The 23820-nt window shown below is 48.2% G+C and overlaps 1 protein-coding gene across 1 annotated transcript in view; it reads left to right on the top strand.

Annotated features, from left to right (window-relative positions):
- The window catches only part of LOC311228180 (inositol-tetrakisphosphate 1-kinase-like), a gene marked incomplete at its 3' end in the record, with an annotated part of 120930 nt that extends 106845 nt beyond the window's left edge, over nucleotides 1-14085 (top strand). Inside the window, exons 8-10 of the mRNA XM_084314092.1 lie at nucleotides 4027-4094; nucleotides 11673-11835; nucleotides 13790-14085. Coding sequence (XP_084170218.1) covers nucleotides 4027-4094; nucleotides 11673-11835; nucleotides 13790-14085 — 527 coding nt within the window. The remainder of the gene's footprint in view (nucleotides 1-4026; nucleotides 4095-11672; nucleotides 11836-13789) is intronic.
- Nucleotides 14086-23820: the final 9735 nt, after the last annotated feature.

Below are 23820 nucleotides of genomic sequence, written 5' to 3'. Positions count from 1 at the left end.
GCAGTGTGGCCACTCCCCCTTCTGACACGGCGCACTGTAGTGTGGCCACTCCCCCTTCTTACACGGCGCACTGTAGTGTGGCCACTCCCCCTTCTGACACGGTGCGCTGTAGTGTGGCCACTCCCCCTTCTGACACGGTGCGCTGTAGTGTGGCCACTCCCCCTTCTGACACGGCGCGCTGTAGTGTGGCCACGCCCCCTTCTGACACGGTGCGCTGTAGTGTGGCCACGCCCCCTTCTGACACGGTGCTGTAGTGTGGCCACGCCCCCTTCTGACACGTTCACAGCATCAGCAGCAGGGCTCTCAGTTCACGTCCTCAGTTTGATCAGGTCACGTCAGTATATGTCCAGACATGTATAGAGAGATCATTCCTCACGGCCCGCAAGGCTAATATATTGGAGGCGGAGTCCCCGGTCGGTCACCCAATGGGAGATGAGGGTGCTGCACGTGCTCAGATTGCGCTGGCGTTGTGTCTTATCAGAAAACGTAAATAAAGTACTAATCGACCACAGGGAAAGGGTACGTAATGTACATAATGGCTATAACCTACATAATGTAGGTTATAGTTAGTGATGTCACCACTATCTATTTTTTAAATTTTTTATTTAACCTTTATTTAACCAGGAAGTCCCATTGAGATACAAGATCTCTTTTGCAAGGGAGACCTGGCCAAGATGACAGCAATAACACCCGCAAACATCAGACAGCAATAAAATGTGCGGTACATCACACAAGAACATAATAAAAGTGCATGGTGTAGTGCCGAGAGATGGGAGTCGGAGACGGTAGCTCGAGGTAGAGCGAACAGCATTTATTTAGTACACAAATACAACATGCTACTGCTACGTTGCTTGCAGTCGACTCACTTGTGGTGGCAGGTAGTGCCACCTCCTATAATGTTCGGGCGGAACTCTTGTTCCTAACAATAGTTCTGTGGGTGAATTATGTACAATTAACAATCACTACACAAGCCCCCCCAGAATTCATCCATGGTCAAAATCTCCACGGCGGGGAGAGACAACGACCCGGCCGCGGCGTGAGCGGACAACCGGGGGCGCGGTGCAAGCGATTGCGCCCTCCACGGCGCCCGGGGGCATGAACCGGCCACGGTGAGTGCGGAAAGCCAGGGGCGGGGAGGTAGGGGCGGCGCAAGCGCCCACGTCCTCCCCGACACCCGGGGGCACAGCCGTCGACGAGGCCAACGGCGGCTCAGTCGTTGGCGGGTCCCGGGGTAGCGGCGGACGGCCTCCGCGGGGGGAGAGGGCCAGCTCTAAGGGCTGGGAAATGTCTACGTGGGCGGGTTCAATCTTGTGGTGGTTGTACCCCACCTCAAAGGCGAGCCTTCGCCAGTCCTCAGGGGCCTGTGGGCTAGGGTGTCCGGTGGATAGGTCATTCAGCAGCGTCGGACCCGAGTGACCAATCGTGACGTCCTCCAGGCGTAGACTGGAATCTGCAGTCCCGAGGACCTGGATGTCGTGGTCGGAGGCCTGTTCCGAGCCCCTGTTGACGTAGTCGAGGTCCGGCTGTACAACTCCGATGACGACGTTGGGCTTCTCGGCGACGTGTCTCGCGGCGCACTCGGAATCGTACGTGAGCTGTTGTCGTGCCGACCGTGGCTCCGCTACACTTGACTCAGAAAACGTGAGGGGTTTGTGGTCGGTGAAAGCTGTAAGAAGGCCGCCGTATGTCGCCTCATCGCGGACACATGCCAACGAAGCCTGTGTCTGCGCGTTTATTAGGCGGCCATGTCTAATGTCCACGAGGAGCCCGTGTGCACCCAGGAAATCTGCCCCGAGTAGTGGGAACGAAATGTCGGCCGTGATGCAGTCCCACGTGAACCGCTGGCCCCCAAAACACAGTTCCACGGTCCTTGTACCGTAGGTGCGGATAGGGGTATCGTTGGCGGTCGTCAGGCGTGGACCTCTATCATCGCCGGCGGTGTCCTCTTTTGTAGCTGGCAGGACGCTCCTCTGAGCTCCGGTGTCGCAGAGGAATTTGCAACCGGAGAGTGTGTCTCTAATGAAAAGCAGCCGGTTCGACATACCTGCGCTCACCGCTGCTATTGGGCGCAGGTGTCTGCGTTTATGTGTTATGACGAAAGTGCAAGGGGAACGGCATCTTGTCGCCCTCGCGCCGAAACGCGCGTGGTAATAACACAGGCCTGCGGCAGCGCTGCTCCTGTTCTTCCTCGCCCCTCCCCCCTGCGGCGTGTAACCGCGAGTCGAGGCTATTAGCCCTGGGGCAAAGTGTCGAGTGGCCAGGTAGAAGCAGTCTGCCTCTTCTGCCAAAGCACGGGGATCAGTAGTCGCTGTATTGGCAAGTGCCGTTTGCACGTGTGGCGGCATGTGCCTGAGAAACAGTTCGATAAACAGGAAATCAGGCCGTTCTGCACCCAGCAGGTTTAACATCATCTCCATGTGCTCCGAAGGTTTGCTGTCCCCCAAGCCTCGTATAGCCAGCAAGCGTCGGGCCCACTCTGACTGTGACAACTCGAATATTCTGAGTAGGTGCGTCTTAAACGCCTCATATTTATTCCGGGCAGGCGGAGCTGTTATGAAGCCTACCGTCCTCGCCGCTGTAGTGCTCCCGAGGCTCGAGACGACGTGGTAATATCTCGCGGCGTCGTCGTCAACCCCTCGTAGGGCGAACTGCGCCTCTGTTTGAGCGAACCACGCCGCAGCAGAATGCTCCCAAAACTCCGGCAATCGAAGAATAACGGCATCGTTTGCCATGTTCGGTTCGGTCCCTGATACTTCAGCGAGACCAATGTCGGGGTCACCAGTGTAGTGCCGAGAGATGGGAGTCGGAGACGGTAGCTCGAGGTAGAGCGAACAGCATTTATTTAGTACACAAATACAACATGCTACTGCTACGTTGCTTGCAGTCGACTCACTTGTGGTGGCAGGTAGTGCCACCTCCTATAATGTTCGGGCGGAACTCTTGTTCCTAACAATAGTTCTGTGGGTGAATTATGTACAATTAACAATCACTACAATGTACACAATACACAATCTTTCCCTCACTGTCCCGTCATCCAAACTCAAACGTTTCGGTGACCGGGCATTCTCACGAGCTGCACCCCGACTCTGGAACTCCCTCCCTCAGACCATCAGAGACTCTCCCTCACTCTCCACCTTCAAATCCAGACTCAAAACCTACCTGTTCTCCCAAGCATTCAACCTTCCTTACCCATAACCACCCTCCTCCAACTCGCCACAATTTCCCCCTGCCCCATGTTCTCTCCTCTCCTGCCCCCCCCCCCACCCCCCCTTGGTTTTCCCTTACTCTCCTCCCGACTGTCTCCCCTACTCATTCCCGCATTTGTTATCCGTTACTCGTGGTTTTATGTTTCCTGTGTATTCTTATTGTCCTCCGTTTCCCTCTGGTTTTGTTTCTTTGTTTTCTTTGTTTTCTTTTTTTTTGCCTATTGTCAGCGACTTTGGGTCCTTGAAAAGCGCTATACAAAATAAATGAATTATTATTATTTGAATTATTATAGTTAGTGATGTCACCACTATCTAACTTTGATTAACTATGATTATAGTTAGAGTTGAGGTTCCTTTTAACATTCACTTAACGCTTCTGGTTAAGACATAAAGTTAGGGTTAAGGTTGGTTTTAACATTCACTTAACGCTGAGAGCTCCCAGGGGAATGTTCTGAGTTCATAGGTACATTTTTTAACTGAAAACACTACTATTGAATAAATAATATGAAATGTAAAATAAACTAACAGTCTCCGGGTTCACACACTCAATCTCCCGCTCATTGTCTATAGAGCAGCTCCAGACCTGATGACATCACACATTCCAGTCTTTGGGAGAGAGAGTAGCTCATGATCACACATATTTCCTTTCCTAGGACATGGAAAGAACATATTGCAATTCGTAATTTGGGTGGAATTTTCCTTTAATGTTCCACACAGTTCTCACACAGGTCCAGCAGAGGGCGCCAGACACCAGACTGTCCTAACCAAAGAAGTCCTAATGCAGCGTTTATTAAACCTGTTTTATTGAACCGTCCCACAGAGCGAAGAGCCATCTTCTTCAACAGCCACGACGTGTCCAAGCCAGACTGTGCCACCGACCTCACCTCGGTAAGTCTGCCATGCACCAAACCTCATCTCAACCCCCACGCACCAAACCTCATCTCAACCCCCACGCACCAAACCTCATCTCAACCCCCACGCACCAAACCTCATCTCAAACTTCATGCACTAAGTTAGTAGGGTCCTAATCTCATAGGCGGCGCGTATATAAGGCTAGGGGGGGGCTATGCCTACCCAGAATATTATGCTCGGAATCTTGAAATGTATATAATATACCGGTATGCGCAGGCTGCTGGCTATTGTCTTGTGCTGCAGCCGGCTGGCCGAGGTGTCAACGACGAAGGTGTCAATCGGTGGCAGCGTTTAACATTCCAGGTACAGGCAGTAACCAATCACGCATAGGCTCAGGTTAAATAATGTAATTTAGAAGCTGCACTGGGCTGGCCCTGGGCACTAGTGGGCATAACTACCGATCACCTGAGGCTGTATGTTGTTTTATCTTGGCAAACAAGGGCTTGCTCTAAGAGGACATGATGAGAGTCCGAGTTCATCAAATCGTGGAAACTTTTTAGAGCTACTGTATGTACATTGTTTTCAAAGCATGATGAGATCTAAATTACGAAAAACTTTAACTTCATTGCAACTTGTGATTCAAGTTGTGAACACGGTCTTTCTCACCAAGACGAAACGTCGCATTTATCTGCATTAAGGTAAGACAATGGTTAATATATTATTGGATGCCTTCATTTGAACACTTAATTTGCACTATATATAAATGAGTGGGGCTCGCTGTAGTAGCCTAGTAGTGTGTGTGTGTGTATATGAAATCAGAACCTGGACAGTTTCCGTGCAACCAAAAATAAAAGGTCTAATTTTTCGCACTGCGCGCGGGGGCCGTTCCCTTTACAGCGTTCCCACCCCCAAAGCCCACGCGCCGCCTATGGGTCCTATAGATAAAGAGTTGTGCACTAAGTTAGTAGGGTCCTATAGATAAAGAGTTGTGCACTAAGTTAGTAGGGTCCTATAGATAAAGAGTTGTGCACTAAGTTAGTAGGGTCCTATAGATAAAGGAGTTGTGCACTAAGTTAGTAGGGTCCTATAGATAAAGAGTTGTGCACTAAGTTAGTAGGGTCCTATAGATAAAGGAGTTGTGCACTAAGTTAGTAGGGTCCTATAGATAAAGAGTTGTGCACTAAGTTAGTAGGGTCCTATAGATAAAGAGTTGTGCACTAAGTTAGTAGGGTCCTATAGATAAAGAGTTGTGCACTAAGTTAGTAGGGTCCTATAGATAAAGGAGTTGTGCACTAAGTTAGTAGGGTCCTATAGATAAAGGAGTTGTGCACTAAGTTAGTAGGGTCCTATAGATAAAGAGTTGTGCACTAAGTTAGTAGGGTCCTATAGATAAAGGAGTTGTGCACTAAGTTAGTAGGGTCCTATAGATAAAGAGTTGTGCACTAAGTTAGTAGGGTCCTATAGATAAAGAGTTGTGCACTAAGTTAGTAGGGTCCTATAGATAAAGAGTTGTGCACTAAGTTAGTAGGGTCCTATAGATAAAGGAGTTGTGCACTAAGTTAGTAGGGTCCTATAGATAAAGGAGTTGTGTGAGGTTCGCCTGTTCCCTGGACCTTTAATTCCCTGTCTCCTCACCTCACCAGCCCCCACCCTTGCGTTGTTTACTCTCCTCTGCTCTTCAACAGCCCACACCCTTGGACTACCTTTCACAGCTGTGATAAGTTATGATTAGCGCCCCAGAGGGCTTTAAATACCTGGACTTCCCCTCCAGTCCTCGTCGGGTCGTTCTGTAACAGTTTCTGTATCTTATGCTACCATCTACCGCCGCGCTCCTGGTGAGACATCGTCATCGCTCTCTATTCTTCCACGGGAGGATTCCTTTGTTCTCACTGGGAGACGTTGTGCCATTCATCACCACCTGTCGCCGTTTGCCTGGAGTGGGACACAGACTGCGCTCTCTAATTCTCTACGGGAGGTTTTCCAGTGTCCCACTCCAGACGTCTAGCCGGCGCGCTCCAACTCCAGACGCGCTCCACTCCAGACGTCTAGCCGGCGCGCTCCAACTCCAGACGCGCTCCTACTCCAGACGCGCTCCAACTCCAGACGCGCTCCTACTCCAGACGCGCTCCAACTCCAGACGCGCTCCTACTCCAGACGCGCTTCTACTCCAGACGCGCTCCACTCCAGACCCCGAGCCGGCGCGCTCTTCAAGCCGGCGCGCTCCTACTCCAGACGCGCATCGCTTCCTAATCCTCTACGGGAGGATGCGTCTCTCCGAGCCGGCGCGCTCTTCTAGCCGGCGCGCTCCTACTCCAGACGCGCTCCACTCCAGACCCCGAGCCGGCGCGCTCTTCTAGCCGGCGCGCTCCTACTCCAGACGCGCATCGCTTCCTAATCCTCTACGGGAGGATGCGTCTCTTCGCTTCCGAGGAGGATCTCCTTGCCAGGCCTCGTCGTCTGAACCCTGCCTTCCCTGTAAGCAGCTCTGGCCCTCGCCCTGTCCAAGGCCTTAACCCTGTTTTCTCTGTCCCTGTCTCCAGCCCGCCTCCCCGGGCCTCTGTCCCTGTTCCCCTCTCCAGTGCCCCTGTTCCTGCCCTGTCCTTTTGCCCTGGCCCTGTCCCTTAGCCTTCCCCTTAGCCTGCTCGCCTCTTAAAGGCACAGTGCCACATTTTTCCCTATTTCTTTGTTCCAGTGTTTTTGTGTTCTCCCTTAAAGGGACAGTGCCGCTTTTTGTTTGTGTTGAATAAATGCCCTGTTTTGGCTTACTCTCATACCTGTCTTGTGTTGTGCGATTGGGGTCGGTTACAAACCATAACAGTACGACCCGACCCGTCGACGACCCCAGCCAGCACAGACAGTGTATGTTGAGTTTGCCCTTTTTAGTTCCCTCTAACCCACTCTAGCTCCCTCAAGCTCCCTTTAGTTTTCCCCTGTTAGCTTCCCTGTTAGCTCCCCTGTTAGCCTGTTAGTCTCCCCTGTTAGCTTCCCTGTTGGCCTCGTTAGCTCCCCTGCAGCTTGCCAGGCCTCTACTACCAGCATGGCCCCAGTCTGCTAGCTTAGCCCCGGCTGCTAGCACAGCCTCTATGTTAATGCAGCCCTTGCAGCTAGCATAGGCCCTGTAGCTAGCCATGCCCAGGCAGCTAACCCGGTCCCTCTGCATGGCCTCCACTTTTTGTGTAGCTTTCCCACTGCTAGGACTGCCCCTTCAGCTAGCAAGGTCAGTTTCCCCACTGCTAGGACTGCCTCTTCAGCTAGCAAGGTCAGTTTTCCCACTGCTAGGACTGCCCCTTCAGCTAGCAAGGTCAGTTTCCCCACTGCTAGGACTGCCCCTTCAGCTAGCATGGTCAGTTTCCCCGCTGCTAGGACTGCCCTTTCAGCTAGCAAGGTCAGTTTTCCCCACTGCTAGGACTGCCCCTTCAGCTAGCAAGGTCAGTTTTCCCCACTGCTAGGACTGCCCCTTCAGCTAGCAAGGTCAGTTCCCCACAGCTAGGACTGTCCTTCCAGCTAGCTTGTTCTCTCATGCTGGTCCAGCCCTGTCTGCTAGCCTAGCTCCGGCAGTTAGCGCAGCCTCTATGTTAATGTAGCAGTACAGCTAGCATAGGCCCTGTAGCTAGCAGTGCCCTGGCAGCTACCCTGTCCCTCTGCTGGCCCCATTTTTGGTGTAGCTTCCCCTGCTAGCATGGCCCAATTTTTTTGCTCCTACTCCAGACGCGCTTCTACTCCAGACGCGCTCCACTCCAGACCCTGAGCCGGCGCGCTCTTCAAGCCGGCGCGCTCCTACTCCAGACGCGCATCGCTTCCTAATCCTCTACGGGAGGATGCGTCTCTCCGAGCCGGCGCGCTCTTCTAGCCGGCGCGCTCCTACTCCAGACGCGCTCCACTCCAGACCCCGAGCCGGCGCGCTCTTCTAGCCGGCGCGCTCCTACTCCAGACGCGCATCGCTTCCTAATCCTCTACGGGAGGATGCGTCTCTTCGCTTCCGAGGAGGATCTCCTTGCCAGGCCTCGTCGTCTGAACCCTGCCTTCCCTGTAAGCAGCTCTGGCCCTCGCCCTGTCCAAGGCCTTAACCCTGTTTTCTCTGTCCCTGTCTCCAGCCCGCCTCCCCGGGCCTCTGTCCCTGTTCCCCTCTCCAGTGCCCCTGTTCCTGCCCTGTCCTTTTGCCCTGGCCCTGTCCCTTAGCCTTCCCCTTAGCCTGCTCGCCTCTTAAAGGCACAGTGCCACATTTTTCCCTATTTCTTTGTTCCAGTGTTTTTGTGTTCTCCCTTAAAGGGACAGTGCCGCTTTTTGTTTGTGTTGAATAAATGCCCTGTTTTGGCTTACTCTCATACCTGTCTTGTGTTGTGCGATTGGGGTCGGTTACAAACCATAACAGTACGACCCGACCCGTCGACGACCCCAGCCAGCACAGACAGTGTATGTTGAGTTTGCCCTTTTTAGTTCCCTCTAACCCACTCTAGCTCCCTCAAGCTCCCTTTAGTTTTCCCCTGTTAGCTTCCCTGTTAGCTCCCCTGTTAGCCTGTTAGTCTCCCCTGTTAGCTTCCCTGTTGGCCTCGTTAGCTCCCCTGCAGCTTGCCAGGCCTCTACTACCAGCATGGCCCCAGTCTGCTAGCTTAGCCCCGGCTGCTAGCACAGCCTCTATGTTAATGCAGCCCTTGCAGCTAGCATAGGCCCTGTAGCTAGCCATGCCCAGGCAGCTAACCCGGTCCCTCTGCATGGCCTCCACTTTTTGTGTAGCTTTCCCACTGCTAGGACTGCCCCTTCAGCTAGCAAGGTCAGTTTCCCCACTGCTAGGACTGCCTCTTCAGCTAGCAAGGTCAGTTTTCCCACTGCTAGGACTGCCCCTTCAGCTAGCAAGGTCAGTTTCCCCACTGCTAGGACTGCCCCTTCAGCTAGCATGGTCAGTTTCCCCGCTGCTAGGACTGCCCTTTCAGCTAGCAAGGTCAGTTTTCCCCACTGCTAGGACTGCCCCTTCAGCTAGCAAGGTCAGTTTTCCCCACTGCTAGGACTGCCCCTTCAGCTAGCAAGGTCAGTTCCCCACAGCTAGGACTGTCCTTCCAGCTAGCTTGTTCTCTCATGCTGGTCCAGCCCTGTCTGCTAGCCTAGCTCCGGCAGTTAGCGCAGCCTCTATGTTAATGTAGCAGTACAGCTAGCATAGGCCCTGTAGCTAGCAGTGCCCTGGCAGCTACCCTGTCCCTCTGCTGGCCCCATTTTTGGTGTAGCTTCCCCTGCTAGCATGGCCCAATTTTTTTGTTTGTTGCCTTGTCATGTCCCCTGCCCCTCTGTCTGTATTTTTGGGTCGCCCGGTGGCTCCCGTGGAGGGGGGGGTACTGTGAGGTTCGCCTGTTCCCTGGACCTTTAATTCCCTGTCTCCTCACCTCACCAGCCCCCACCCTCGCGTTGTTTACTCTCCTCTGCTCTTCAACAGCCCACACCCTTGGACTACCTTTCACAGCTGTGATAAGTTATGATTAGCGCCCCAGAGGGCTTTAAATACCTGGACTTCCCCTCCAGTCCTCGTCGGGTCGTTCTGTAACAGTTTCTGTATCTTATGCTACCATCTACCGCCGCGCTCCTGGTGAGACATCGTCATCGCTCTCTATTCTTCCACGGGAGGATTCCTTTGTTCTCACTGGGAGACGTTGTGCCATTCATCACCACCTGTCGCCGTTTGCCTGGAGTGGGACACAGACTGCGCTCTCTAATTCTCTACGGGAGGTTTTCCAGTGTCCCACTCCAGACGTCTAGCCGGCGCGCTCCAACTCCAGACGCGCTCCACTCCAGACGTCTAGCCGGCGCGCTCCAACTCCAGATGCGCTCCTACTCCAGACGCGCTCCAACTCCAGACGCGCTCCTACTCCAGACGCGCTCCAACTCCAGACGCGCTCCTACTCCAGACGCGCTCCAACTCCAGACGCGCTCCTACTCCAGACGCGCTCCTACTCCAGACGTGCTCCACTCCAGACCCCGAGCCGGCGCGCTCTTCAAGCCGGCGCGCTCCTACTCCAGACGCGCATCGCTTCCTAATCCTCTACGGGAGGATGCGTCTCTCCGAGCCGGCGCGCTCTTCTAGCCGGCGCGCTCCTACTCCAGCCGCGCTCCACTCCAGACCCCGAGCCGGCGCGCTCTTCTAGCCGGCGCGCTCCTACTCCAGACGCGCATCGCTTCCTAATCCTCTACGGGAGGATGCGTCTCTTCGCTTCCGAGGAGGATCTCCTTGCCAGGCCTCCGTCGTCTGAACCCTGCCTTCCCTGTAAGCAGCTCTGGCCCTCGCCCTGTCCAAGGCCTTAACCCTGTTTTCTCTGTCCCTGTCTCCAGCCCGCCTCCCCGGGCCTCTGTCCCTGTTCCCCTCTCCAGTGCCCCTGTTCCTGCCCTGTCCTTTTGCCCTGGCCCTGTCCCTTAGCCTTCCCCTTAGCCTGCTCGCCTCTTAAAGGCACAGTGCCACATTTTTCCCTATTTCTTTGTTCCAGTGTTTTTGTGTTCTCCCTTAAAGGGACAGTGCCGCTTTTTGTTTGTGTTGAATAAATGCCCTGTTTTGGCTTACTCTCATACCTGTCTTGTGTTGTGCGATTGGGGTCGGTTACAAACCATAACAAGTTGTGCACTAAGTTAGTAGGGTCCTATAGATAAAGAGTTGTGCACTAAGTTAGTAGGGTCCTATAGATAAAGAGTTGTGCACTAAGTTAGTAGGGTCCTATAGATAAAGAGTTGTGCACTAAGTTAGTAGGGTCCTATAGATAAAGAGTTGTGCACTAAGTTAGTAGGGTCCTATAGATAAAGAGTTGTGCACTAAGTTAGTAGGGTCCTCAGACCTGTGGTTCATGACTCCTATTGACTTCAGAATGTTGAACATAATGTGTTTTATTTCAGGTTATTAAACTTGATTAATGATTGGAGGAGAGGCTTAACCCTTCCACTACCACACTACAGAAGGTTAACCCTTCACTATCACACTACAGACGGTTAACCATGATAGTAAAGGGTCAACCTTCTGTAGTGTGGTAGTGAAAGGGCTAACCCTTTGTCGTGTGGCAGTGAAAGGGTTAACCTTCTGTGTTGTCGCAGTGAAAGGGTTAACCGCTTGGTAGTGTGGCAGTGAACGGGTTAAGACTTCAAACATTCCCTCTGCATCTGACCCAAACAGTATAAACACACACACACACACACACACACACACACACACTTCCAGGCGATCCCCATAAAAATAGTGAATTTTAGTATCACTAGAAGTTAGCACAAGGAAAGAATAGTGAATTTTAGTATCACTAGAAATTTGCACAAGGAAAGAATGCAGAATTTGAGTTTATCTAGAAGTGACTGAGTGAGTGAGTGAGTGAGTGAGTGAGTGAGTGAGTGAGTGAGTGAGTGAGTGAGTGAGTGAGTGAGTGAGTGACATCACCAGTCACTAACACTTCCCATTAAAAAAGGAGGCGAAAGGTTAAAAGGTTGAGTTCAGGTCAGTTAATATGAAGAAAGTTGAACAGAAATTCAGTTCAGTTAAATTGAATTAATTTGAACGACACCGAATTGAACCAAAAACTTGATTTGGACTGAACTGAACTAGATCAAAGTGCGCAAAGCGTGTGAATCTGACGTCAGCACATTCTGTGTCCACAGAGGGCAGACGTGGAGGGCGTGTCGCAGGCGCCCAGTGATGAGGTCATCAGGAAGATCACCAGGTGTCTGCGGGAGACGCTGGGCGTGTCCCTGTTCGGGATCGACATCATCATCAGCAACCAGACGGGCCAGCACGCCGTCATCGACATCAACGCCTTCCCTGGTGAGCCCTGCCGTGTCGTAGCCATGTTTCACACCGGGACGCTTGAAGCCTTTTTACAACGCATCCGCGTTTCCGGGTTCCCGTTTTGCGCTCTGATTGGCCAGGTCATGTGACATGAGCGGCAATCGTGGGACGGCAAGTTCTTTCGCCGGTTAAGCTTAGGCACTCTTTCGAAGTTGGTTAAGGTTAGAGTTTGTCTTAGAGCATGGCGATAGAACGGCAGGTAGTTTGCAGGCTGTTCGACGCGGAAATGGGCAATCACATGACCTGGCCAATCAGAGCGCCGGAAACGCGGATGCGTTGTAAAAAGGCTACACACCACCGGGACATGTAATAACACCAGATAATGTAATAACTTTTCCTTTAGAAGGACTTTAAAATGTAATAACACCAGATAACGTAATAACTTTTCCTTTAGAAGGACTTTAAAATGTAATAACACCAGATAACGTAATAACTTTTCCTTTAGAAGGACTTTAAAATGTAATAACACCAGATAACGTAATAACTTTTCCTTTAGAAGGACTTTAAAATGTAATAACACCAGATAACGTAATAACTTTTCCTTTAGAAGGACTTTAAAATGTAATAAAAGCAGATAATGTAATAACGTTTTCCTTTAGAAGGACTTTCAAATGTAATAAGCGGGATAATGTATAGCTACGAGGTATAGGCTATACATTATCCCGCTTATTACATGGCTAACTTACTAACAATATACCTAATTCATTTTACACCATCGACAAGACGAGATCAAATGCAGACGCAGTTGTTCTGTGGCTCTGTCAGCCCAAATAAAGTGATTATTATTATCGCCGCTGATGCAGTGTGTGTCAGTGGGCTTGATTGCTCCAGCTGCGAACAGCGGTCATTATTGCTCGGCAGCGGTCCGTTATCGAGTAATAACGGACCGCTGCTAGGGGCAACCGAGCGCTATTGACCAATCACAATCAAGCATTTCGGCGAATGTTAAAACGCCATGTAATAACACCAGATAATGTAATAACGTTTTCCTTTAGAAGGACTTTAAAATGTAATAACACCAGATAATGTAATAACGTTTTCCTTTAGAAGGACTTTAAAATGTAATAACACCAGATAATGTAATAACATTTTCCTTTAAAAGGACTTTAAAATGTAATAACACCAGATAATGTAATATCTTTTCCTTTAGAAGGACTTTAAAATGTAATAACACCAGATAATGTAATATCTTTTCCTTTAAAAGGACTTTAAAATGTAATAACACCAGATAATGTAATAACATTTTCCTTTAGAAGGACTTTAAAATGTAATAACACCAGATAATGTAATAACGTTTTCCTTTAGAAGGACTTTAAAATGTAATAACACCAGATAATGTAATAACATTTTCCTTTAAAAGGACTTTAAAATGTAATAACACCAGATAATGTAATATCTTTTCCTTTAGAAGGACTTTAAAATGTAATAACACCAGATAATGTAATATCTTTTCCTTTAAAAGGACTTTAAAATGTAATAACACCAGATAATGTAATAACGTTTTCCTTTAGAAGGACTTTAAAATGTAATAACACCAGATAATGTAATAACTTATATTAATAATAATATATATTATTCATGCCACTCCAGACATCTGCCACAATTCGTTTTACGTCCGTCTTCTTCATCATTAATTAATTTGCGCAGCTGGTCGGTTCAGGAGCAGTGACCAGTTCACACTGGAATCTGATGTTGACCAATTTTCTTTAAAATATAATAATAATAATAATAATAATAATAATAATAATAATAATAATAATAATAATAATAATAATAATAATAATAATAATAATAATAATAATAATAATAATAATAATAATAATAATAATAATAATAATCTAGTCTAGTCTAGTCTAGTTGACCTAGTTTGTCTACCTAGTCTAGTCTACCTAGCCCAAGATGTCCCACTGAACAGATGTTGTGCCAACAGGCTACGAAGGCGCCCCGGGGTTCTTCGACGATCTCCTGAGTCACCTGACTGTCGTCCTGACGGAGCCCCGCCCCACCGTGTCCATGGCGACCTGCGGGAAGCCCCACCCCCTCCTGGGAAAAGATGGCGGCTTGTGGCTGGAGGAGCCCGGTCAGGGCATCAGGAGGACTGGGTCCCAGGGGCGGGGCTGTAACTCTGAGGCCCCGCCCAGCTCCCAGGGGCGTGGCTGTAACTCTGAGGCCCCGCCCAGCTTCCAGAGCCTGTCTGCCATCGCTGCCAAGGCCTCCTCGCAATGACGACAGCCCCCTCAACCCCCCCGCCCCCCCCCCCCTCACCCCGTTAGCCGTGGAAGAAAATAAGGAAGGCAGAAATGACCACACAAACCAGATGTAATATATTGTTAAATATATTGTTAAATATACAACTAAACACAGAGACATTCACGATACCAACAGGCTTCAGCAGTGTATTATACATATTTCATTTTTTTTTAATATATATACAGACTTCTGTTCAAATGAAGGTTTTTCTTTGCTTGCTAGGTTCCTGTGTGTGTTGATGGGATGGTTCTGTGTGTGTGTGTGTGATTGAATTGATTGATTGAAAACTTTATTAACAGATTGCAGAATGGGTACAATACAGTACAGCTCAATAGGAGGTGTAGTCTGACGTCACTGGTTGTTCCACCCGTATAGGGATTTATTTATCGGCTATTGTAACAATTCTGCCGCATGGAAATTGAAAAGCTTTACATTTTTGCACAAAATGAGTTCCCTTCTATCACTAACATTATTGTTCAAACTTTTTTGGTTGAAATAAAATTTCGCGATTTTTTTTTATGATTCATTGCGAATCTTTTCATGTTGAGCTATAGATTGTGGATGAATAAGCACAGAAAGGTACACCATGCAAATGTTAAGGCTTTATTTGTTTTAAACGAGGCGATTTAGAAATGGGCAATGGGGGAAATACATTGCATTGGACAGAGGGTGGAACACGAAAAACGGCAATGACGTAACCACTACACCTCCCTATAGACCAGGAAGTATTGATTGATTGATTGATTGAAAAGTTTATTACCAGATTGCAGAATGGGTACAGTACAGTACAGCTCAATACACACAATTGTTAAGGGGATGCAGACCAGAGAAAGACTTTCATCTGGTTTACATCAGGGTCCCCCATTTTCAATTCATCATAACATATATGACATACAGATAGACAGTACTGCTACATCTATACATTTATGACATACCAGATTTGCAAATACAGTACTGTTTGTGATACAAAAAGTGTCCAGAAAAGGGCGGCTAGGTGGTGTAGTGGGCAAGGCGCTCGCCACCAATGCAGGAGACACTGGGTTCGAGCCCAGCTCTCCGCATTGTTATCAGCTTGGCTGGTCGTTCATACTAACACAATTGGCAGTATTAGGTGGTGGGAAGCTGATGGGTGGGGATCAGACGTTGTGGACAGCGACTCCTACAGGTCGGTTGGTGCGCCTGCGCAGCAGAATCAGGAAGCGACGGGGCGGCGTGAGGGATCGCGCTGTGCAGGTGAAAAGATGCGACGGCTGCTTCCTCGAGTACCGGAGGGGACGCGTGAATATTAAAGGCAACCAACTTGTGTTCAGCTTTTCTCTGATTGGCCACGACCCCACGCCGCTAGCCCGCCCCCTTTTTCCGCTAGCACAAGCGGCAGGAACCTTCAAGTTCCCTGGTGCAAAATAAATCTGGTAGTTGGTTTATGACGTTAATTAATAATAAACACTGTTAGGACTCTTAATAATAAACACTGTTAGGACTATCTGACTCTTAATAATAAACACTGTTAGGACTATCGATTCACGCGTCACTACTGTAACTAGAAACTCTGCTGGGTGTCACTGTACATCAGTGTGGAACTGTACGCTGTAACGTTATATGTTATTTCGCCCGTGGAGGCTGCTGAAGCGCCAGCGGGGCGACGCGGTGGTTTGTCCCCGGCTTCCGTGCGCCGCCGCCGGCTTGACGCAGCAGCGGCCGTGCTCCGTTGTAGAAGCCCTTCAATGACAGCGCTCTCATATTTTGCGAATGCATAAACTATATCTTAAATTATGGCTATGTGTCTAATATGGCTGTCGCTTATCAATGACTTCGCGACAGCCATATTAGACACATAGCCATAATTTAAGATATAGTTTATGCATTCGCAAATATGAGAGCTCTGTCATTGAAGTGGGTGGTGGCAGCGTTATAGATAGGAGGTGTACTGTATGTCAAATGTCGGTCATGTGGTGGAAGAGTTTAGCACAGTCACACAACAGAACACCAGTGTTTCTAGTAGATATGTTTATTAATATAAATAAACACCTCTGTCTGAACTGGTTCGACCACCAAATGATCCCAGCTCACTCTCTGCGCGTCTGCCGCGTCTCTCAGCGTGTGCTAGGGCGGTCACGTGGCCAATCAGAGAAACGCTGAACGAAAAGCTGAACACAAGTTGGTTGCCTTTAATATTCACGTGGAGGGGACACGTGATGTAAGGCTTCGTCCACATTGCAGCCGGCTTGTGGGAGGCATGGTCTAACAACGTTCGAGACAGGGGAGGGTAGAATTGGACGATACGAAATTGGGATGGGAGAAAAATAGACAATGGGAGAAAAAAGTAGGTAAAAAAATAAAAAAGTGTCCAGAAAAGAGTGTATATACATTTGACATAGAAACTGTACATTGGAGGAGGTTGGGTAGGTGGGGTGGGGTTGGGTGGGTGGGGGGGGGGGGGGGCTGTACATTGGAGGTGGGGGGGGTTGGGTAGGGGGTCATTAAGACGCCCCCCCCCCCCCCCCCCCCGGTTGAAAAGTGACATCAGGTGAAGAGCGTCACATCTCACGGGGGTCCGGTCCAAACCTGAGCGTCATTTCCTGCCATCGCAGAATCTGAAAGGGTTGAAAGGAAATCGCCCGCTGAACGAACGCCACGCAGTCGATGGGAACGTCTCCCATCGGCGTGGGTCGGGGGTCGTCTTCCTCGGGGGTCAAGCTGTCCTTGTGATCATACTGTTGTCATGACAACTTAGTAGAATCTGTGTGGCTTCAATAGCGCCTCGAAGCTACTGGCAGCGCCTTAAAAGCTAGGTAATAACAGCCTTTACAAAGCACTTTATGAAGTGCAAAAATGCACATATATATATATATATATATATATATATATATATATATATATATATATACAGTATATATATACAGTATATATATATATAAATATATGTATGCTACTGTATATAAAATATCAATATAACAATCTCAAGTGCAATATAAGATATATATATATTATTTTTTTAAGTACCAAACAAGTTTAAGTTTTAAGAAGAGATTTAAATGATTGCACTGATTCAACTAGCCAAAGGTCCTCAGGCAGGTCACTGACCACAGGTTAGTCTAGTCTAGTTTAGTCTACCTAGGTTCTAAGACCTGACCATATTAGGAACTGTAATGTTAGTATGATTAGGACATTTTCTAAGGACTCCCTACTGGGGATGCACCGATCCGATATTGATATCGGATATCGGCCCCCGATATGACTAAAATAGCTGGATCGGGTATCGAAAAAAATAAATGATATATATATCGGATTCTTTTTTTATTATTCATTTATTTATATAATATAATAAGAAATTAAATAAGAAATAACAATTCAGTACATTTATATCTATGTGTTCATTTGTTACATTTAGTTTCACTAAGTTAGGAAAGTAATGTTTTAAGTCGAGCCTGATGTCGCCTTCTTGCACAAAAGTATGATCCCAGTCTCTTCCACACAGCGAGACACACAGTTTATTAATTGAACAATGGGTCGGATCGGTACTCGGCCGATACCCAAAGCCCAGGTATCGGTATCGGGACTGAAAAAGTCGGATCGGTGCGTCCCCTAGTCCATACTGTACATAAGGTCATAAGGTCTCGGGGACAGGACACCTAAAGGAAGCAGATTTATTACGTCAATAACTTCATACATACAGTATTATCCCCTGTACACGTACACATTGTCTTGTACAATTACAATGTCCTTTTTTTCTCCGTCAAATGTCATCTCGTGCCGCCGCAAAACTCTGCTTCTGGAACCAAAACCACCAGGTGCATTCTGGTTGAAGGTCATTGGTTGAAGGGCATTAGACGTCGTCGGGCGGGTTTCATCCAGAGACCGTCCTGCAGATGTCCTAAACCACATCTGCACGCATTCCAGAGACCGTCCTGCAGACGTCCTAAACCACATCTGCACGCATTCCAGAGACCGTCCTGCAGACGTCCTAAACCACATCTGCACGCACGCATTCCCAAAACGACACTAGAAACTGTCAAATGACGTGTCTGTTTTAAGAGTTATTTGTGTGACGGCAATGTGAGCTTCCAGGAAGTATTAAAACACAGCTCAGTGAAATTATATGGTGAAAACTATATCACGGCCTTCGCATAATGATCTTCCAAGGAATGTTAATCGATCACCGAATATATGACATCACACATTCCAACTCTTTCCCTCGACAACTCAAACCAGATACATTTGTATAATGCAGTTTGTAGTTTTGATATGTACAGTTTGTAGTTTTGGGATTATGTGTGAGTTTATGGGCAGACGGAAATGATGCTTTATTCTTTGGGGTTCTTTTAATCCTTTCACTGTGACAATACAGAAGGTTAACCCTTTCACTGCCACATGACAAGGGTTAACCCTTTCACAACCACACTACAGAAGGTTAACCCTTTCACTACCACACTACCGAAGGTTAACCTTTCACTACCACACTACAAACGGTTAACCTTTCACTACCACACTACAGAAGGTTAACCCTTTCACTACCACACTACAGAAGGTTAACCCTTTCACTACCACACTACAGAAGGTTAACCCTTTCACTGCCACATGACAAAGGGTTAACCTTCTGTAGTGTGGTAGTGAAAGGTTAACCCTTCTCCTCTGGAACTCCCTCCCCCCCGACATCAGGAACATTGACTCCATCATCCCATTTAAAACCCACCTGTTTAGGCAGGCGTATGTCTGATTTTTTTTAATGGATTGTGATTGTTAATGAACTGTTTTTAAATTGTTGTACGGCGACCTTGAGTGTCTTGAAAGGCGCCTTATAAATAAAATGCATTATTATTATTATTATTATAAAAAATTATTAAATTAAAAGTTTCTAAAAATCTAAAAGAGTAGTCTACTGACACACTAATACAGAAGAAAATGTATTAACATCTAAGACAAACTATTGGGTGCCTAGACTTTTGCACAGTACTGTGTTTTCTATCCACTTTAGCCAAAAATACACACACACACTACTATGAGAAAATAATAATAATTTGTATTTATCAGCAATGTTATAACATCCTACTGGTAAACAAAACACTGTAAAGGTGTGTGTGCATCATGTGTATTACTATTAACACTTTAACTGCCAGAAGACGAGTTTAGGCGTCCTTCCCCGCCATGCTCAAGTTGCCGAAGACGCCGTAACTCGTCTTTGATATCAATATTTAAAAAATCTGTGATCGGAATCATATTTTCCATCCGCTGGCCTGAGACCCACCAAAAAGCCCCACTGAACTCTCTAGCGGTTCAAGAGCGCCATCTGGTGGCCGATCGGCGCAATCGCCAAACAGGAAGCCATATGGGTGAAGTGCTGTTCACCCATATTACTTCCGGGCACTCTCTATAGCTCCCGGCACTCGCGCTCGATACAATACATAGCGATCCGTTGCCAATAACTCGATAAACAACATGATTTGGACGTATATACTATTATACAAACCTCTAAATGGACCGGATATTTCTACATCCCATAATAGGAAAATGTCTGTTCCACGCTCATCGCCCAACGGCGCGAGGAAGATACGGTAAGATTCAGCGTTATATTTCAATGTGTTCGATACTAACTGCTATGATGAACATTTGACCCACATTAGATGAATGGTATAACGCTGCCCACGGAATTATAAACGCCCCCTCGGCCATCCGGTCAACATCAGATGACGTGTAGTAACTTCCAGAAGTACGTGCCGTTGAAATTTATTATCTGGCACAGATCGCTACCAAACTGTATTTCACCATCAATATAATGCATTTGGAGCTATAAATCACGTTCTGGAGAAAGCTGCAGAAAGAGATGAAAACATACTTATACATTAGACCATATTTTAGTATGAATATGTGAATGAAAAAGTTTAACGTTGCTTCACCCTGAACAATACATATAGGACCTTGAATGGGCCCTAATAATGGCAATCTAGCAATAGGATTTAAAAAGTTATAGCCCTGCAAAGAAGGGGAACTTCTCCATAGACAAATAGAGCTGGCAACCCAATGAATTTAACCTCCGGCACCCAAAGTGTTAAATATATATATATTTTTTTTTCTTTTTTTTTTCAGATTTTTCTCCCCGTCCCAATTAGTCGTTGTGCCAATTCCCCCCCCTCCCCTACCTGGTTGTTGTTCGCATGTTCTCCTACGAGTCGGTACAAGGGTGTCCTGATGTCGAACTCACGCTTCCTCCAAGGCGTGCGCCGACAGCCAGTGACGTCTTTTCACTCGGCAGCGAGGACTCTCATTGGTGAAGTGTAACGCGTGGGAGGGCACGCTATCTCCACCAAGTCCTGCCCCCGCTGAGCAAGCGCCGAGACCTGACCTGTAGGAGTCACTGTCCACAACGTCCGATCCCCACCAACCAGCTTCCCACCCCCTAATACTGCCAATTGTATTAGTATGAACGACCAGCCAAGCTGGTGGCAACGCAGAGAGCTGGGCTCGAACCCAGCGTCTCCTGCGTTGGTGACGAGCGCAATCTCCGCTACGCCACCTGACCGCCCTATATTTACTTTTTAATTGCATGAAACATTATGAAGTATTCTCTTATGCCGCTTTTCCACGGTCTGCATGGTACTACCCATAGATATATATAAAGACTTTCTATATATCTATGGTACTATCTACTCCAGGTGTAAACACTCTTGGGTGGTGCAGTGCAGTGCAGTCAGTGTCTTGACTCCTCCCCTTTCCAAGATGGCAGCAAGGGAATTGTCTCTGCTCAGTGTTTGTTAATATTTTTACAGTTTTATGTGTTTTTAGTAACTTTTAAGATATGTTACACTCTTTTTAAGAACAAGTATTTTATCCTCCACCCTGCCATTCCTTCAACCCCGAATAAGGATTATTTATTGTGGATTGGTGGACCATCCAGCCCTGCAGCAGCTAGCTACCAGCTGCTAGCTGTTGCAGCCAGCTACAAGTAGTGATGGCGAGATGAAGCTTCATGAAGCATTGAGGCTTTCCATCCAATTGTACCACACATGTGTCGAAGCTTCATGGTGCATTTGCTCTACTGTGCCATCAAGTGGACAATAAATGTAGAACAGGCAGAGTGATGATGATGCCAATAAACAAATAATAATGTGTCTGTTTATCTAACAGAATGATGGCAGGGACAGAGGAGAAAGTGCTTGTGTTACTACAACATTCTATAATTTAATATAGTGTGTTTTTCTAACAGAATGATGGCAGGGACAAGTGCTTGCTTCATTAATTTGTATTCAGAAAAAGCAACTCAAAATCGACATGCCATCCTGCATTTGGATCATACAGATGTGATCAGATTAGGCACAGCAAGTTAGACATTACAGCAAGTTTATATGTAACGGAGATGATATGGTCACCTTTTTTGCGTTGTGTTTAACTTTCTTCGATGCCCCGAGGGAGTTTAGAACCCGGGTCTGCCGTGACACGGGCGACAGGTGACAGCACAGACCGCTACACCAAGGTGAATTCACTCTTCATGACGTGTAAAGTGTGTCTTTTTAAGTGGAGTGAGTTTAACTCGCAGTACCGCTACTCGCCAGTCACTTCACAACGCTTGAAGTCCATCGTGACTGACAGTGCCTCGCGCTACCATCTGTTATATATATATATGTTGGGATTATTAGGATACACATTTATTTGTCTTTCCCAGTACTCCACGGGATTCTCCAACGCAAAGAAACTCGTAATGAATTCCTATGTCGACACTTGTGTTGCGGGGATGTTCCGGGGAACATAGGGATGATCCCGTGTTGGAGACGCGTTGCGCACCAACCCCGAAGCCATTTCCTGAATCAGTGACGCGGAGTGGGGCTTCGGGGGCGGTACCCCCCGGACCGAGGCTTCGGACGTCATCAGTACGTCACCTGATACGCGCTTCGATACAGGCTCCACTTAAAAAAAGCTGGATTGCTCGACACAAGCTCCGGAGCCTCGCTTCAAACGTCACATCACTAGCTACAAGCAACTACCTACCAGCCCTGCATCAGCTAGCTACTAGCAGCTACCCTCCAACCCTGTAGCAGCTAGCTACCAACAACTACCTACCAGCCCTGCATCAGCTAGCTGCTAGCAGCTACCCACCAGCCCTGCAGCAGCTAGCTACCAACAGCTACCTACCATCACTGGTCTGTTGAGGCCTGCACTACCATACTCCTGGTGTGGCCTACACTGCACCCTGGATCCTGTTCAACTGCTACCAGCAGCTACCCACCAGCCCTGCAGCAGCTAGCTACCAGCAGCTACCCACCAGCCCTGCAGCAGCTAGCTGCCAGCAGCTAGCCCCAGTCCTGCAGGAGCTAGCTACCAGCAGCTACCCTCCAACCCTGTAGCAGCTAGCTACCAACAACTACCTTTGTTGGATCACACACCTCCGGCCTGCACCTCCACCCTTGGACATCACCAGCCTGCACTATCCCGGGACCTCATGGACTAACATCCCCCACCTACAACTGTGAGGAAAGTCTTCTATTACTACCAGCCACTGTGAGGAAAGTCCTCCATTACTACCAGCCACCGTGAGGAAAGTCCTCCATTACTACCAGCCACTGTTAGGAAAGTCCTCCATTACTACCAGCCACTGTGAGGAAAGACCTACAGCTGACACCTGGACACAGTACCTACAGCTGACACCTGGACACAGTACCTACAGCTGACACCTGGACACAGTACCTACAGCTGACACCTGTTCACAGTACTTACAGCTGACATGTGGACACAGTACCTACAGCTCCGGAAGAGCTAGCTGGTTCTGCTGACCCTGCTCAACGTGCGCTAAGCTAGTGGAGCTTGTTGTTTCATGGTTACAGCTACCAGTTGAAAAGGTCTGTTTTATCTAATCTGCTTTAAAAGCAGTGGACTAGTTATATTGTTTTGAGAACCTATCTGAATGTATGCTCTGCTCTGTTAGCAGTAGCCTAGCCTAGCTGGCTCTGTTAGCAATTAGCCAGGAGCTCCGGAAGAGCTAGCTGGTTCTGCTGTACGTGAGCTAAGCTAGTGGAGCTTGTTGTTTCATAGCTACAACTAAACGCTACCGGCTGGTCTTTTAGACCATCGAGGAGCTTGTTGTTTCATAGCTACAGCTAGACGCTACCGGCTAGTCTTTTAGACCATCGATATCCTAGGAAATATACAGCAACCCATATGACAGCTATGTGTGAGTCATGCAACCTTACCATTTCAAAGCTGAAAGAGAACATCTCTCAGCTAAAATCTGAGCTTAGTGAGAAAAACAAGCTTGTCATGGAGTTCTCAACAGTCGCCTCAACACAGGCGAAAAAAATTGCTGTCCTGTCAACCAGCTCCATGGGTACTCTTCTTTTGGATAGCAATAGTCTCTCCAGCCCAGACGGAGCTCCGGAGGCTCCGGGGGCAGTCAGAGGAACCCTGGTCACTCCAGGGAGCTAGGCCCAAGCTTCGTGCCACCTCCACTCCTCGGCGTAAGCATGTGGAGGGTTGGTCCAATGTTGTTGCTGGCAAGGGTAAAAATGCCGGTAGGTTACACATTCGAGAGCCCGAGAGGATCCAGCTTATGAACAGATACGACGTCCTGAATATGCAGGATCCCCCCCCCCCCCCACACTGGCTTCTCGGTTTGTGGATCGCCGCTCTGGGACAGCGACGGGGTCCCCCCAATCTGTCCCCCCAATCTATCCACAGGCTGGTCAAACCAGTCTAAAGCCATCGCCTGCACAGGGAGCTAATAGG

The sequence above is a fragment of the Notolepis coatsorum genome, assembly GCF_963971535.1.
Source record: "Notolepis coatsorum genome assembly, chromosome: 5".
NCBI lineage: Eukaryota > Metazoa > Chordata > Actinopteri > Aulopiformes > Paralepididae > Notolepis > Notolepis coatsorum.
This window is presented reverse-complemented; position numbering and strand designations above follow the sequence as displayed.